At 41.7% G+C, this 16,463-nt stretch overlaps 1 protein-coding gene across 1 annotated transcript in view; it reads left to right on the top strand.

Moving 5' to 3' along the window:
• The window catches only part of PLXNC1 (plexin C1), a gene marked incomplete at its 5' end in the record, with an annotated part of 153,455 nt that overhangs the window by 51,934 nt on the left and 85,058 nt on the right, over window positions 1-16,463 (top strand). The window contains one exon of the mRNA XM_010839711.1: window positions 8,441-8,555. Within this exon, the coding sequence (XP_010838013.1) occupies window positions 8,441-8,555 (115 nt within the window). The remainder of the gene's footprint in view (window positions 1-8,440; window positions 8,556-16,463) is intronic.

Here is a 16,463-nt window from a genome sequence, read left to right as displayed (position 1 = left end):
GCCCAGATGCCTGTCACATCAGTATTATTTTGTATGTGTTTGGCTTATGTCGTTCAGACTTTTTACCTAAGTTCTGTTTCATTTGCCTATGTAATAAATATAGTAACAGCTACTAATATTTACTGAGGCATTATTGGAAGCCTCAGTTAAATAGATGGATGTTTCTGAAAGAACTCTTTGATCTATGTTTTCGTAGGTGTATGTTAAGTAGATGTACATTTTGGTAACAATTCCATGAAATTGAAATGATTATTATCTGCGTTTTTGCAGCTGGGAAGCCTGAAACACAGAGAAGGTGTGATTTGCCCAACGTCACCCGCTTATAATTGGCAGCTCCACCCACCACTTCTTCACTAGGTTCTAGCCTGGTCTGGTCTTTAATCAGTTCCTTGCAGAGACCAGACTTTAAGTGAGCTCAGGCTCTTGGCCCTTGCTGTTCCTTCTGCCTAGGATGCTGTTCCTACTGCTCTTGATGTGGCTAGGTTGTCTTCATCCTTGAAAACTGAGCTGAAGTGCCATCTTTCTTTTTAATTTAAGGTTTTGGCCATGCTGCATAGCTTGCAGGATCTCAGTTCCCCAACCAGGAATTGAACCCGGGTCATGGCAATGAAAGGCTGGAATCCTAACCACTAGGCTACCAAGGAACTCGAAATGCCATCTTTCTTGGCTAGCTTACCCAAAGTAGTTCCTCGCTGCTGTATTTTTTTTACTTTCTTCTGAAAACTAGCCTTGATTTGAAACTATTTAAATTATTGACTGCTCCTTTGGTTTTGGTCCATGTGCCTCACCAGAATATAAGCTCATTAAGGGGGAGCTTTAACTGGCTTAAACATCCATCCATCCCCAGTGCTCGGTGTTTGGTATCTGGGGGGCACTCAGACAATACTTAGAAGGAATCCTCAATGTGGCCTTAGGCCCTAGGGGTGCCAGGGTGAATAAGGCAGGCTCTTCCCTTAGGGATCTTACAGTGTGGTCCGAGAGACAGGCAGTCAGCAGCCAGCGCATTGTGCTGTATGTATCAGAAGCATGTGTAAGGTGCCCATACGGACACAGCGGAGGGCATGACTGCTTTGCCTGGAGGCTGGGCAGACAGGGAGGAGGCGATCCTGAACTTGGAGCACCATTTCACCAATACTGCAGGCCCTCGGACATCCTGCACATGCCGAGAAGAGCCGGGCAGGTTTCCCTGCATGTGTTTATTAAGTAATTGCTCTTTGCGAGGTGCCATGTACTAAGTATTAGTGATGGATGTCTTTAGGAGCTTGTAAGTTAAATAGACTTATCAACCCACGATTGCCGAGGGATGAGTTTGGGAAAGAAGGAAGAGGCTCAATCATAGTATTGGGTACCACGAGTGCGGAAACATGTGTTCTAGGCTCCAAGTCATGAAAGGGATGTAGGTAGAGGAGTCTGGTGTAGGTGGAGGGTGCCGTTGAAGATTTTTTAGTAGGAAGAGGTGTAATCAGTTCTGGGCTTGAGAATACCTTGGCATTGGTGTGGAGAGCTGACTAGAGGCAGGTAGGAGGGAGGCCAGTCAGAAGCCTGCTGCAGGAGCCCAGGTGATAGGTGAGGGCAGATTGTGGGAGACGGCATAGAGCAATGCTTGGAACGAATAGGTCATGATCAGCCGGGTATGAGAGATGAGAAAAAAGAGCCCCCAAAAAGCCTAAAGTTTTCCAATTTGATCTTCCATTTGGATTATTGCTCATTAACCAAGATTTAAGTGCTTCCCAGTGTGCGTGGCTATGGCACCCCACTCCAGTACTCTTGCTTGGAAAATCCCATGGATGGAGGAGCCTGGTAGGCTGCAGTCCATGGGGTCGCTAAGAGTCGGACATGACTGAGCGACTTCCCTTTCACTTTTCACTTTCATGCATTGGAGAAGGAAATGGCAACCCACTCCAGTGTTCTTGCCTGGAGAATCCCAGGGACTGGGGAGCCTGGTGGGCTGCCGTCTATGGGGTCGCACAGAGTTGGACACGACTGAAGCGACTTAGCAGTAGCAGCAGCAGCAGTATGTGTGGCTAGGACTTCTAATCCTTCAGTAAAAACGTTAGAAGATGTGCATTATCCATTCCTATCTTTTAAGTTACAAAGTACACTGGAATATTGAAGGCTCTGAGAATTCCTGCAGTAGAGAAGATCATTTAATTTTATTTAACTAGTGTTTCCCAAATTTCTTAAGCCTCATTTAATACTAACACCTAAAACAGCTTGAAGAACACATTTGGAGAATTGCTGAGAAATGGAATAAAACCTGTATTTTTCTCATAGGGCTCAGGCTCTGGGAGGATGTAGTTATTTTTATTTTGGCCTTTATGATGTTATTATCCTGGAAACCTTTGAAAATTTTGAGCTGTTTGGCACAGTCCTAAGAGTATGAACACCACTGCCAGACTGCTGAGGTTCATACCATGCCGTCTAATCTCTGCGCCTCAGTTTCCTCATCATTGAAATGGAGCTGATAACAATAGTACCTACTTCCTGAGGTAGCTATAGGATCAACAAGTCCCAGAAAGTCCTAGAAACAGCACCCGGCCCCTGGAAAGGGCTCCATAAGCGAGGGCCCTGGTGAGGGGCAGTAGGGGGTAGGAGATGAGACATGGACTTGGAAGCAGCACTATCTGATTTGGTATCTCAACCCCTCTGCTTCCTAACTCTGTGACCGCAGGAAACAATATGGAGCCTTCTGCCTCCAGTTTTCCCCAGCTGTAAAAAGCAAGGGAATTTGTCGTACCTACTTCATAGTTTAGTGAAGAATAATGAATCAAATCATATGAAAGAACATCTCCTGGCATGTTAGATGTTTTCACTTAAAAAAAAAATCTTCTAAATTGTTTCTGTTATTAGCATCATTTTCTTATGTAGGTTGGCTTTTCATCACTGGAGCTGAAATGCAGTTTTTCAGCTTTCCTGGCAAGTTATTTTGGTCTTGTATTTTGGCATCCCTCTTGGCTGACTCTGGAGGCCTAGAATTCAGAGTTGAGTTTGTCACAGTGACTTCTCGTTCTCTTCTCTTCAGTTGAGATTGGTTTTTCCATCTTGTGGACTAACAACATTAATGAAAGTCCCTCGATTCTCGGGACCACCTGGTCCCTCCTCTGGGCTCCGTGCCCTTCTGAAAAAATGCAGACATCTGTTTCAAATCACTTAGCAGAAGACCTTGGGATGCTCTTGTAGCAAAATCTTCCCCCAGCCACAGACACAGTCTCCTGTTCTGAGAGAGAGGCTGGATCTTTCCTTGTTAAAAGTTTTCTGATATTGTATCAGTAGAGAATCTTTGGAACAGATCACACCAACCTCCCATTCAAGCCAATTACCTGATATTTAGTTGTCAGTTTACTTCAGGGACTGTCTGCTCTTAGTGAACAATTAGATTAGAGGATGCTGATGAAATTCGAGTGGCAGGAAGTAGAAGTTACATTTCTGAGTTCAGAGTTTCTATTTCAAGGTTGAGTAAGTAGTAAATTCTTAGGGAGAGATTCTAGCCTAATAGAGTCAGATTTTCAAGGTCCCCCAGCCCGTCCCCTGGGCATTTCACCTGCCTGCATGCCTGGAAACTTCAGCTTATTTCTAGAGGTGGGTCTCCCAGTTCTTTATGTCGGCATGAAAACAATTAATAATTTAAGTCATCCCCATTAAAAAATAGAAATACTGTATAAATGCAATACTGTAATAATAAATTTAAAAGTCGATCCAGCTGGGCACTGTTCCCAGACTACCAGCCAAGCAGAAACACAAGTAAAGAAGAAAAACTGCTATATAATGCAAATGGATTCAATCTCATTGTTTTCTGCTACTCTTATATTGCAAATATATAGAATTGAAGTTACATTGCAAATAAATAGGTTTTGTGGGTTAAAACCTGGAGACTTAATCACTGTTTATAACATTATTTCTCTGGGGAGAAACGTGTATTCTGTATTACAGAGGGTTTGCAAGCCAATTTTTGGAATACAATAGACTTCTGAGTTGGGGGGCTCCCTGGAACCTTAACCTCTAATTAGGTGTTTTGTATTCAGGGCTAGTGATAGGTGAACATTCAGGGCCTCTCAGAATCCTGCCCTGTGTTTCCCTCCCAAATCCATGCTCCCCTCTTCATTCCGGAGGCTCTGTCTCACCTCCATTCTATGCTCCTGGGGTCTTTATCTCTGTCGCCTTGTCCTGGCCCAGCCCCACCCTCCAGCCACTAATGGGGCCCAAGGAAGCCAGGAGGAACTCTAAATGTCATTATTTTTGTGTAGCTTATTAAATGGCAGTTAGGATCCTGGTGGGCTACAGTCCATGAGATTGCAAAGAGTCAGACATGACTGACATGTTGTAACACATAGGGCTTACAGATGACCATGCAGCTGAGTGGCCAAGTGTGTGGCTCTGAAAGCAGACTTCAGACACTTGAAGCTGGGAAAGCTTGGCACATTGTAAACACCTCTCTGAGCCTCCATTTCATCCCTATAGAGCAACGTGGTTTTGAGGACTAATGTTTATGCATGCTCAGTCTTGTCTGACTCTTTGTGACCCCTGGCTCCTCCTGTAGCCCTCCAGGCTCCTCTGTCCATGGAAATGTCTAGGCAAGAATACTGGAGCTGGGTGCCATTCCTCCTCCAGGGGATCCCCCAACCCAGAGATTGAACCCGCATCTTCTGTGTCTCCTGCATTGGCAGGTGGATTCTTTCCCACTGAGCCACCTGGGAAGCCTGTGAGGACTAACGGGGGAGGAGTGGCCATCAACTCCACGCGGCAGTTCCCCCATGTAGATACCTGGTGGGGTGGTGACTGAGGGACATCAGGGTTTGTTTGGAAAGATGTCCACAAACTCAGGAAGCAAACACACTGTCGGCAGATGCTTTCTGAATTTGAAACAGCAAACTTAGACAAGTGTCTGGAATCTCCCTGTTCATGAGTTTTGAACAAACTAAGAGTTAAGGGCAAGGGAGGAGTGGTCCACATATGTATATAGATGAGTAACTAACTCTTATTATTTTGAACAGATTACCCTCTATAGTAGATACTATGAACAAGCCTTCTTAAGTAGTTTAATTCACTAAATTGAATTCATGGTCCTTTCACCTAGCAAAAGTTTTTTTTTTTTTTTAATTAACTTTTGGTTTATGGGTTTTTTTTTTTCCTTCAGGCAGTTTTTTTTTTTTTTCCATTAATGCCGATTCTATTAATTTGTGAGTAGGCAAGTGTCTGCATGTTGGCCTTATTTTGTAGGCATGAAATCTAGCTGGACGTAAGGGCCAGAAAAATATTAATTGGGAGTCCTAGGACTTTGGGAAAGACCCTTGGAGAGCGCGGCAACAGCATAAGATAAGAAAAGCAAATACATGTCTGCCTTTTTTTTTTTCCCCAGAATATGCTCATTTGAATTTGAATCCCATTTTCTTCCTATCTTTCCTCCTATCTGAAGAAATTATCATGAAGTCAGTTAAGAAATCAGCCTATCTGAGGTTGCTTCACTGAGAATCAGCCTTGCCGAGACCTGAGCCTGAAAATGAGATTTTAATTTTATTTGGGCAAAGGCTTAAGTGTCTGTGCACTTGACCATTGCTTTTGTGGATGTGTAGGAACAAGAGTGATGGCTTTCAAAAGGGACCATTTTGGTTTTGTTTACTAAAACATGGGAGCTCTGAGGTCTGTTCCCCCTCCTGGAGAAAGTTTGTGTGGGTAACGTGGTGTCATGAAGATTTTATCATCTGCAATATTGAAGAATAAGATATGATTGTTGGTTGACCATCTGGTTATACGTTCTTGGAGTTACGGTTTGCTTTTTAATTTTTATTTTTCAGCTGGCGAGAAAGAAGGCATGAGATCTCAAAGGTGTTTTATAAACCAGGAATTTATATTTAGTTGCTTAACATGGTTCAATTTTGTTTTCGTCTTATACAAAATAGGAAGTGAAAGGTCTATTACATATATACATACATATATATACACTTCAGTGTTAAGTCGCTTCAGTCCTGTCTGACTCTTTGCAACAACATGGACTGTAGCCTGCCAGGCTCCTCTGTCCTTGGGATTCTCCAGGCAAGAAGGCTGAAGAGGGTTGCCATGCCCTCCTCCGGGGGATTTTCCTGACCCAGGGATCAAACACGTGTCTCTTATGTCTCCTGCGTTGGCAGGCAGATTCTTTACCACTAGCACCACTTGAGAAGCATATATATATAAACATATGTTTTTGTTTTTTTTTCCCCAAAAGATAAACTGAAAACCTTGAAAACCTCAGTTTCTAATCTGTCCCCTCTCTGGCCCCCGATTCAAACTTTTAGCTTATATTAAAAGTAGTCTCTTCGCTATGAATACAAGTCAGACATAAACTCTAAGGAAACTCTAGAAAGAAAACTCACCTACAGAAAGGTCCTACAGAGATTTCATATTTCATTCATTCATTCAAAAATGTTGGTTGAAACCCTAGTATTTGCATATCATGCTGTCAGACACAGAAAGATCTGCAGAAGAAATATTAAAGACATTCTTCCTTCTTTTGAGGAGCTTACAGCTTACTGGGGGGCATGACGTAGCCACGTAAAACAGTTAAGTTGTAATTCAAGGCAGCATATGATTAAATACCAAAATCTGTGCTTCCAACAAGAAATGCCATAGGAGTTCAGAAAAGGGAGTGATAATTCAGTGGCACTACTGTTTTCTGCCTACAAATTGGCAAATAGTAGCACTATTTGTATGAAACATTTTACACTTGTGTTTTTGGCAGCCTTAGGCCTTGACTCCCAGGCAGTATTAAAAGCCTACAAAAACATTTGTACTCCCCTCTCTTTAGAACGGCTTTTTTTTTTTTTTGGCCTCCTTTTAGACAGAGGAAGTGTCTTATACAAGCTGGAATGCCCCTGCGAGAGAGGCAGGTCGTTTTTGACAGTCATCATCGCTTTCTAATACAAAACAGGGAACCAGCCTTGTCCTTCTGTCTGTTTCAATCCGGCAGTATGTGTCCCTCCGTTGAAAACTCTCCCTGACATTGAGAGGAGGTTTAATTTGAACTTAATGTCCGTGACGGACGAGCTAGCCATCAAGGGTCAGATAAATTTATGACTGTGGAGAACTGCTGATGAAAATCCCCGTGGCCCTGATGTTGGAGAAGGAGCCGACACAGGTGGAGGAGAGCTTGGACACAGATGTGCTGCCTGGAAGCAGGGTTCCCCAAGACGGGAGAATATGATGACACGCTGAAAGATTGCACTTGGGGGTGATGTCTAATGAAACTCACTGGCTTCCTGTTCTATTTCTGTCATATTCAAATTAGCGCAGCGCTCAAAGATGAAGCCGTGAGGCCTAAATTTATTCTTAAGAATTTAAAAAAAAAAAGAGAAGAAGAAAAAGAAATAAAATGCTCGTCAAATACACTGTTTGGGACCACACTTGTCTCCACTCACTTCCTTTCAGGGACTCCCTGGAGTTGACTGAGGTTATTATCTAGTTGCTTTCAATCTCTTGTGAATCATGAATTTTCAGTTTCTTTTAAAACTTACTGGTTCTCCTCCACCGCTTCGTTTTAACCTTGGACCTTGAGAAGGCAGAGGTAACAGAGGTTTTGTTCTTTCCTTGATATCATTCAGTAGAATGTCTGTGCAATCCAACACCATTTGAAAACCAAGTAACCTTTGGCATTCGTTCTTCTTGTTAAGTTGGCCGCCCTGCTGGCGAGGCGGGAGTTCCCAAGTTCGCATGACCTAGAGTGACCGAGCCAGGCACAGGCGAAGCGGCGATTTCACCTTCAGCTTATGATGGTGTTTATCAAAGTAGCTGGCCCTGCCCACAGCTGCAGATTTCTTTGGGGACATCCTCTGGGCTGGCTGACTTGGGGAGGTGGCCCTGGCAAATGTTTCACCCAATATCTTTTGATGTGAGTTGGTATCTGTCTAAATAAATGTTATGTAGCAGATGGTTCTGGAATGTCTTATCAAATTCTTGGGAAGACTTTGCCCTTGCAATATGTTTATTTGATTATCATACTGCAAAGCCCAACAATGGTCGCTTCTTTTTTTTTTTAAACAACAGCAAAAGTTACATAATAGGTTGGAATTCTGGAAATGAATGGCAAAGCTAAACGTTTTCAATGTGTAAACCTTTTTTTGGGCTGTTCTATGCTAGGTTTTTCTAGAAGGTAGTGCTTTAATTTTAGAATCCAGGAGAGGATGTGTTTTGGATGTATTTGCAATGTCATCTTGAGAGATGGCTCAGAAGTCTAAGTTCAACATGTCCACATTTGTTCTCAGTTCTGAGACATGATGGAAAAAATGCTTTGCTGGTTTCCTGTTGCTTTTCATGGTTTTAGCATCATGTTCTTATTCTCACTCGAAATCAATGATCCTCACACAAAGTCTGGCATTTTGTACTGAAGCCAAGTATGAGAAAGTTTTAATGATGCATGTTTGGGGTTGCTGTTTTGCTGCCCCCTCCCTTTTTGTTTTTTTTTTGATAGGTGTACTTTTAAAGAAGATTGTGAGCATTTAAATAATTCAGAAAACTGGCTGGATATTTTATCTGGAGCTAAAAAGTGCCCTCAAATTCACCTATTTCGAAGCAGTAAAGATAAGGTAAGAGGAAAGATTTTTAGTTTGTCTCTATTGTCTCATTTTAGTCAACTGATGCCAACTTCCTTCTGTGTGTAAAATACCTATTAATGATCAAATAAGCTTAGTTATGAGAATTCACTCAGTTAACTGACACTGCTGCTGCTGGTGCTGCTAAGTCGCTTCAGTTGTGTCCGACTCTGTGCGACCCCATAGACGGCAGCCCACCAGGCTCCCCATCCTTGGGATTCTCCAGGCAAGAACGCTGGAGTGGGTTGCCATTTCCTTCTCCAATGCATGAGCGTGAAAAGTGAAAGAGAAGTCGCTCAGTTGTGTCCGACTCTTCGAGATCCCATGGACTGCAGCCCACCAGACTCCTCCGTCCATGGGATTTTCCAAGCAAGAGTACTGGAGTGGGGTGCCATCGCCTTCTCCGAACTAATACTGTGTGAGCACCAATTCCTGTACATTCTGCAAGGTGACAGGGAGATAGCAGAGAATGAGATGCGTCGTGAACCTGCCCTCATGGAGTTTGTCATCTTGTGGCGCTGAAGATGACCTTCAGTTGTTGAAATTAAGGAAAAAATGGACTAATGTCATTGAAAAACATTGATTTAAAAAAAAAGGAAAAAAAAGTTCAGATTCATGGTCAACAAGAGTCCTTAAGTGTGACTTAAGGACTGAATTTTATTTTGTTTTTTAGTTCCTTTTCTTGATGTGTTTGGGTTTTTGACACTGTCTTACGTGCATGCCTTCAGGTGATATTGAGAGGGAGAGAAAGCAATATGGGCAGTGAATATTGCAAGGGGGGGCGGTCCCTTGAAAAGTGCATGGGCTCGTGCTACGGCAGTACTGTACTGCCTTTGGCAACACATCAGCCCTGTCATTGGATGAGAGAAATGAAGCAGTGTGAGCATATTCATGCATTTTCAGATTCACATACCAGCCTCGCCCCATGGGAAAATGGAATTCCTGCCTTGCAGTCTCAGTGGCTGTAAGGAGACATTTTCTCCCTAATTACAGCTCTTGTATTATGAATAACTATACAGAATCACCATCAGCAGCCAGTTGACCTGTCTGCTGAGCTCACTCTGTTTTATTTGAATGCCATATTAACAAGGAGATGGGCCACTTTCTCTTTCCCCTTACACTTTGCCATTTCAAATAGCAAGAACCGTACCACTTAAGATGATTTAACATTTAATAAAAGAGAGCCAGAGCATTTAATGAGTGATAAATAATAAAAGAATCAAGCTTTCAAGTCATAACTGATCAGAACTCATGGATTTCAACTTATTTGGCTGTTGTTCCTTTCTATCGCCCTCCTGAGGGCGAGGGTATGGAGGATGGGTTGGGGGGGTGCCCTCCCAAAAAAACCCTTCAAAGCTTTCGTCCAAACCTCCACCAGACCTGCACTAGCGTGAGCAGTTTCTGTGGAAAAAGATGCTTAGGTATCTAAGTTAGGTATGGCCAAATTTTTATTTCTGTTATCAGTCTGAAAAATAGCTGACTTTAGTGCTGATAGAGACTGCTAGAAAATACCATGATCATTGAATATACCCAGGACTCTGATAAGTGGTTATGATTACGCACGGCTTTTTTTTCTTTTATCGTTTTGAAAATGTTAAGGGGAGTACTTAAGTGAAGTGCAGTGAGGGAAAGCAAGCTGCTCATTGACTAAAAAGAGCCACTTACTCAGTTTGCTTACCCATCTTTGGGTTCACCAGTATAAATTAATCACCATTCGCATCTAGCCTGGAACATGTTTACCACCCAAAGAACCACTGGTGCTTTCTTCCCCACCTTGAGTCCCAGTGTGGTTTACCCTAATCCCTCTAGAGTCTTCCCACGCAACCATTACCTCGCTTTCTCCAGCTCACCACCACTCTCAAGGTAAAGGAGATAAGACTTTAGCAATTTGAGTAAAGCTTTCCTTTGAAGCCAACTTTGGGCTGATTATTTTAGTGACATTGATAAGATGTCTGTCTCCAGCTCTTGGTCATATTATTTCAAAATATTTCCTGTCTTTAGGGTTAACTGTGGCTTGCTGAGAGTCTCAGATCCTTGGTTATTTAAGTAATTTCTTCTCCAGTTCCAGCTATCACAATAACTTGGTTTAAAGAGCATTTGCTCACTGCAAATAATAGTCTAGCAACTTTCTTGGTACAAAAAAAAAGATGCATGTAATACAGAGCCTCTTGTTTACACAAGACAATTAGAAGGTAGTGTATTCTCATCCTTGTTTTGAAATTGGCATTAAAAAGAGAGAAGTAGAGCAATTCTAATTGCCTTGGAGGAATATTATGAGATTTTGTTGAATAAAAATATCAAGATGCAGAAAAGTACATATAGCATGGTCTTATATTGATCCAAAAATGTCCCTCTATATGTTGATGTCTATGTCTCTATACGATTATTTGAGCATGGAGAAAAACATGAGAGAATTCATACTAGGTTGTAAACATAGGCTCCCATGATGAAATAATTCGTGTGGTGGAGGAAAGGTCAGAGATAGACTTAAAAAAGAGAGACAACTGAAATCCTCATATACACAGACACACACAAAAAGGGATGCGTGGCACCCCACTTTTACATTATGTAAAATTATATGTTTGGATGTGAGAGGTGGACAATAAAAAAGGCTGAGTGCCCAAGAATTGATGCCTTTGAATTGTGGTGTTGAAGAAGACTCTTGGGAGTCCCTTGGACTGAAGGAGATCAAACCAGTCAATCTTAAAGGAAATCAACCCTGAATATTCATTACAAGGACTGTTGCTGAAGCTGAAGCTCCAATACTTTGGTCACCTGATGTGAAGAACTGACTCATTGGAAAAGACCCTGATGCTGGGAAAGATTGAAGGCAGGAGGAGAAGGGGAGAACAGAGGACGAGGTGATTGGATGGCATCACTGACTCAATGGACATGAGTCTGGGCAAACTCTGGGATAGTGACAGACAAGGGAAGCCTGGCGTGCCACAGTCCATGGGGTCACAAAGAGTCAGACATGACTGAGCGGCTAAAAAACAATACCTATAAAGAGATTGTTAACAGGAAAAATGGTTTATACTAATAAAAAGAGAAAAGATGTAGGAATAAAAGTATTTCCCACAAATAGCATGGTTCCTAAAAGAGAAAACAGAAACATTCTTTTACAAATCAGAGCAGAAACATGGAATTCTGTCACTGAGACAACCAATATTGTTTTTAAAGTTGTGTCCCATGCACTAATGCAAGAAACAAGTGTTAATAATAGAAATAATTATTGGAATGGAATAGACAAACATATTATTTGCTCATCTTAAGTGGGTGTATTTAGTTGTAATATCTAAATATACTAGCTTTTAAAACTATTCAAATTAATAAAGGTCAAAGAAAGTGCTAATGTTCAGTAAATGTTCAAGTATCAGTAACCTTATGACATATAAGACAAACTGTTAACACATTAATAAAAGATCCCATTCATTAAAAACAATGGAAATACTCAGGCTCAAACCTGCAGAGGCATGTACATTGTGCTTTAAAATACTTTTTACTGGGAGATACATGTTGAAGCCACCTACCAAAACAGTGATTTTCACCATGCAACAGTTTTTCTTAGTGAGGCAGTAGTCTATTGAGGCTAATTATAATTCATAATAAGGAAATCTTATCAATTAAAAGTGTAAATAAATATAAAAACAAAAACAGGTATTTTATTGAAAGATATGAAAAGCATGTTAGATATATCCAGACATATACTATGTTTCTTGGTGGGACAATATCATAAAAATGTCACTATTTCCTCAATCTGTTGTCTAGATTTCATGTCATCCTAGTAAAAATTTAAATGGTTTTTGTCTTAAAAGTGAAGTCATTCAGTCATGTCGGACTCTTTGCGACCCATGGACTATAGCCTGCCAGGCTCCTTCGTCCATGAACTTTTCCAGGCAAGGATACCGGAGTGGGTTGCCATTTCCTTCTGCACAGGATCTTCACGACCCAAGGATAGATCCCGGGTCTCCTGCACTGCAGGCAGACTCTTTACCATCTGAGCCGCCAGGGAAGCCCTAAAATTAATTTATAAAATTCATCTGAAATACTAAGGTGAATTGGTCAAGAATATCCAAGATATATGTTGAAAAAAATAAAATTACTTTAGCAGGTCCATTTCCATATGATTATAAACACATCAGTTCAGTTCAGTTCAGTCGCTCAGTCGTGTCCGACTCTTTGCGACCCCATGAATTGCAGCACACCAGGCCTCCCTGTCCATCACCATCTCCCGGAGTTCACTCAAACTCAAGTCCATCGAGTTGGTGATGCCATCCAGCCATCTCATCCTCTGTCATCCCCTTCTCCTCCTGCCCCCAATCTCTCCCAGCATCAGAGTCTTTTCCAATGAGTCAACTCTTCTCATGAGGTGGCCAAAGTAGTGGAGTTTCAGCTTTAGCATCATTCCTTCCAAAGAACACCCAGGGCTGATCTCCTTTAGAATGGACTGGTTGGATCTCCTTGAAGTCCAAGGGACTCTCAAGAGTCTTCTCCAACACCACAGTTCAAAAGCATCAATTCTTCGATGCTCAGCTTTCTTCACAGTCCAACTCTCACATCCATACATGACCACTGGAAAAACCGTAGCCTTGACTAGACGGACCTTTGTTGGCAAAGTATATAGTACCTTTGTTGGCAAAGTATATAGTGGCAATAATTTAGTCCATGACTCTTGTTTAAAAATAAGAATATAGGGACTTCCCTGGCAGTCTAATGGTTAAGACTCCGTGCTCCCAATGCAGGGAGCATGGGTTTGATCCCCATGGGTTGAGGAACTAAGATCCCACATGCCTCGTGATGCGGCCTGCTGCTGCTGCTAAGTCACTTCAGTTGTGTCCAACTCTGTGCGATCCCATTGACGGCAGCCCACTGGGCTCCCCCATCCCTGGGATTCTCCAGGCAAGAATACTGGAGTGGGTTGCCATTTCCTTCTCCAATGCATGAAAGTGAAAAGTCAAAGTGAAGTCAGTCAGTCGTGTCTGCCTCCCAGCGACCCCATGGACGGCAGCCTACCAGGCTCGTCCATCCATGGGATTTTCCAGGTAAGAGTACTGGAGTGGGGTGCCATTGCCTTCTCTGGTGGTGCTGCCTAAAAACATAAATAAAAAATAGGAGTATAGATTCATGGAATAGGCTACAAAGCTCAGAAATAGATGTAAAAAATTTAAAGATTGTTTATCACGAATTAAGAGGAAACAAAAGAATTATTTCATAAAAAGTTGCTGAAATAACTGGCTTACAATACGGAAATGTAATTTAATTCACATTTTTTACGTGAAATATAAATTTTAGGCTAATTAAGAAGTTCATCTAAAAACCTAACGCAGAAAATAATTGAGCGTCAGATAATTTGGAAGTATAATTTTCTTGGCTCTGAAACAATATATCATGTAATAGCAAGAGAAAAATATTCATATACTTGACTTTAAAAAAAAACTATATCACAAAAAATAAGTGATGACTAAAGCTCATGCTTCAGGAAAAACATTTGCAACAGGCAAAATATTAGCTGCAAGATATGAAAGCTAGGAGAAAGTAAAAAATATATAGAGACACCAAAAAATAAGCAGGCAAAAATGTATATTCTCACAAGAGGAGGTTTAGAGAGTTAGATATAGATATGGAAATATGTTCAGCTTTACCAGTTAACAAATAAATACAAATTAAAGTGAAAATAAGGTTTGCTGACACCTAGTGATGGCGATACCAATTAACACAACCTTTTTAGAAAGCAATTTGACAGTAATATTTCAATAGTCATAAATATATTCTTTCTGTTTGAAGCACTACTTCCAGGCTTAGACTTCTAGAGAAGTAATTTGAAAAAAGAAAAACCATTTGCATATGGGTGTTATTGTTGTGACATGTATAGACTTAGAAACTTGGAAATACCAAACTGTTTGGCAATAAGAGGTAAGGTTAAGCAAAATAAGGTCTGTTGATAGAATGATAGAATGTTATGTGACAAGAATTTCCTTGGCCCCATGGACATTACGAACTAATTGACACTCAAACTTTGTATCTCATCTGACTTTTTGGGTCTTCATTCCCACTGTATCCAGCTTAATTCAAGAGTTATTACCTGGTAGGCATTCCCACTTTGGGTTCCTTAATCCAAGGCATCAGCTTTTTAACCATTCTTGCATGGAACCTAAGAAAGTGAAAGTGTTAGTCACTCAGTCATGTCTGACTCTTTGTGACCCCATGGATGGTAGCTCACCAGACTCCTCTGTCCATAGAACTCTCCAGGCAAGAATACTGAAGTGGGTAACCATTCCCTTCTCCAGGGGATCTTCCCAACCCAAGGATCGAACCCAGGTCTCCCACATTGCAGGCAGATTCTTTACCATCTGACCACAAAGGAATCCTAAAGTCACATTAAAATACCTTCAACTCCTTGACTATCCCCTTCTTCCACTGCACTTGAAAAAAAAACCAAAAAACTCTCTCCTATTTTCATATCAGTGTCAACGTCTGCCCCACTGTTCCCCTGAAACTAAACTCCATAGAGGTATTCCAGGAGACACTGTCAGTCCTCATCTTAGTATGACTGTTTGGTTGCATTCATGAAGCTCTTCCATTGCCTTCCATGGCACACACTCTCCATAGTCTCTTCCTTCTTTCTTGACTATGCCTCAGCCTCCTGTGCTGGCTCCTTTTCTCCCTGACTCTAACTATTGGAGTTGGTTCAGCCCCAGCTTTGGCTCTTCTTCTAGCTGACTCTACTTGGTCCACAGACAATCTTGTCCACTCGTATGGCTTAATATGCCATCATATGTGCATGTCTCCTTTATCTCCCGCCCAGATTGCCTCTGAGCTCCAGACTCATCTCTTCTTAATTATCACACAAGTTCACTTTACTGAACACAACCAAAGTTGAAGTCTTGACTTTTCCATCCAAAGTCTGCCTCCTGCTCCATGTGTCCCATTGCAACATATGCTACCTCTGTACATTCATTAGCTCACCAAATCCTCCACAACCAGATACCCCACTTCCAGTCCTGGCCCATGAGACCTTTAAAGATATCTTGGAGCTGTCAGCTCTTTGTATTTCTGCTGTACCATCCTAGCCCAGGCTTCTAGCATCTCTCGCTCTCTCTCTCTTTTTAAAGTTTTAATTGGAGGATAATTACTTTACAATGTTGAGTTTGTTTTTGCTCTACAGCAGCATGACTCGGCTATAAGTATACATATATCCCCTCCCTCTTGAGCCTCCCTCCCACCCCTCCATCCAGCTCATCTAGGTCATCACAGAACACCGAGCTGAGTTCCCCATTTTCTTCAGCTGCTTTCCACTAGCTCTATTTTAGCACATGGTAGTATAACCCACTCCAGCGTTCTTGCCTGGAGAATCCCAGGGACGGGGGAGCCTGGTGGGCTGCCGTCTATGGGGTCGCACAGAGTCGGACACGACTGAAGCAACTTAGCAGCAGCAGCAGCAGTGTAAATCTGTCAATGCTATTCTCTCAATTTGTCCACTCTTTCCTTCCCCCACTGCGTCTACAAGTCCGTGCTCTATATCTGCATATCTATTCCTACCATGCAAATAGGCTCATCAGTTCCATTTTTCTAGATTCCATATATATGCATTAATATATGATATTTGTTTTTCTCTTTCTGACTGACTTCACTGTGTATAATAGGCTCTACGTTTATCCACCTCACTACAACTGACTCAAATGCATTCCTTTTTATGGCTGAATAATATTCCATTGTATATATGTACCACAACTTTTTTATCCATTCATCTGTTGATGGACATAGAGGTTGCTTCCATCATCTGGCTATTGTAAATAGTGCTGCAATGAACATTGGGTTACATGCGTCTTTTTGAAATATGGTTTTCTCATGGTATATGCCCAGTAGCTGTATTGCTGGGTCATATGGTAGTCTTATTCCTAG

This window comes from Bison bison, unplaced genomic scaffold, assembly GCF_000754665.1.
Source record: "Bison bison bison isolate TAMUID 2011002044 unplaced genomic scaffold, Bison_UMD1.0 scf7180017864133, whole genome shotgun sequence".
Taxonomy (NCBI): Eukaryota; Metazoa; Chordata; class Mammalia; order Artiodactyla; family Bovidae; genus Bison; species Bison bison.
Note: the sequence above shows the minus strand (reverse complement) of the source record. Positions and strands in the feature narration are given on the sequence as shown.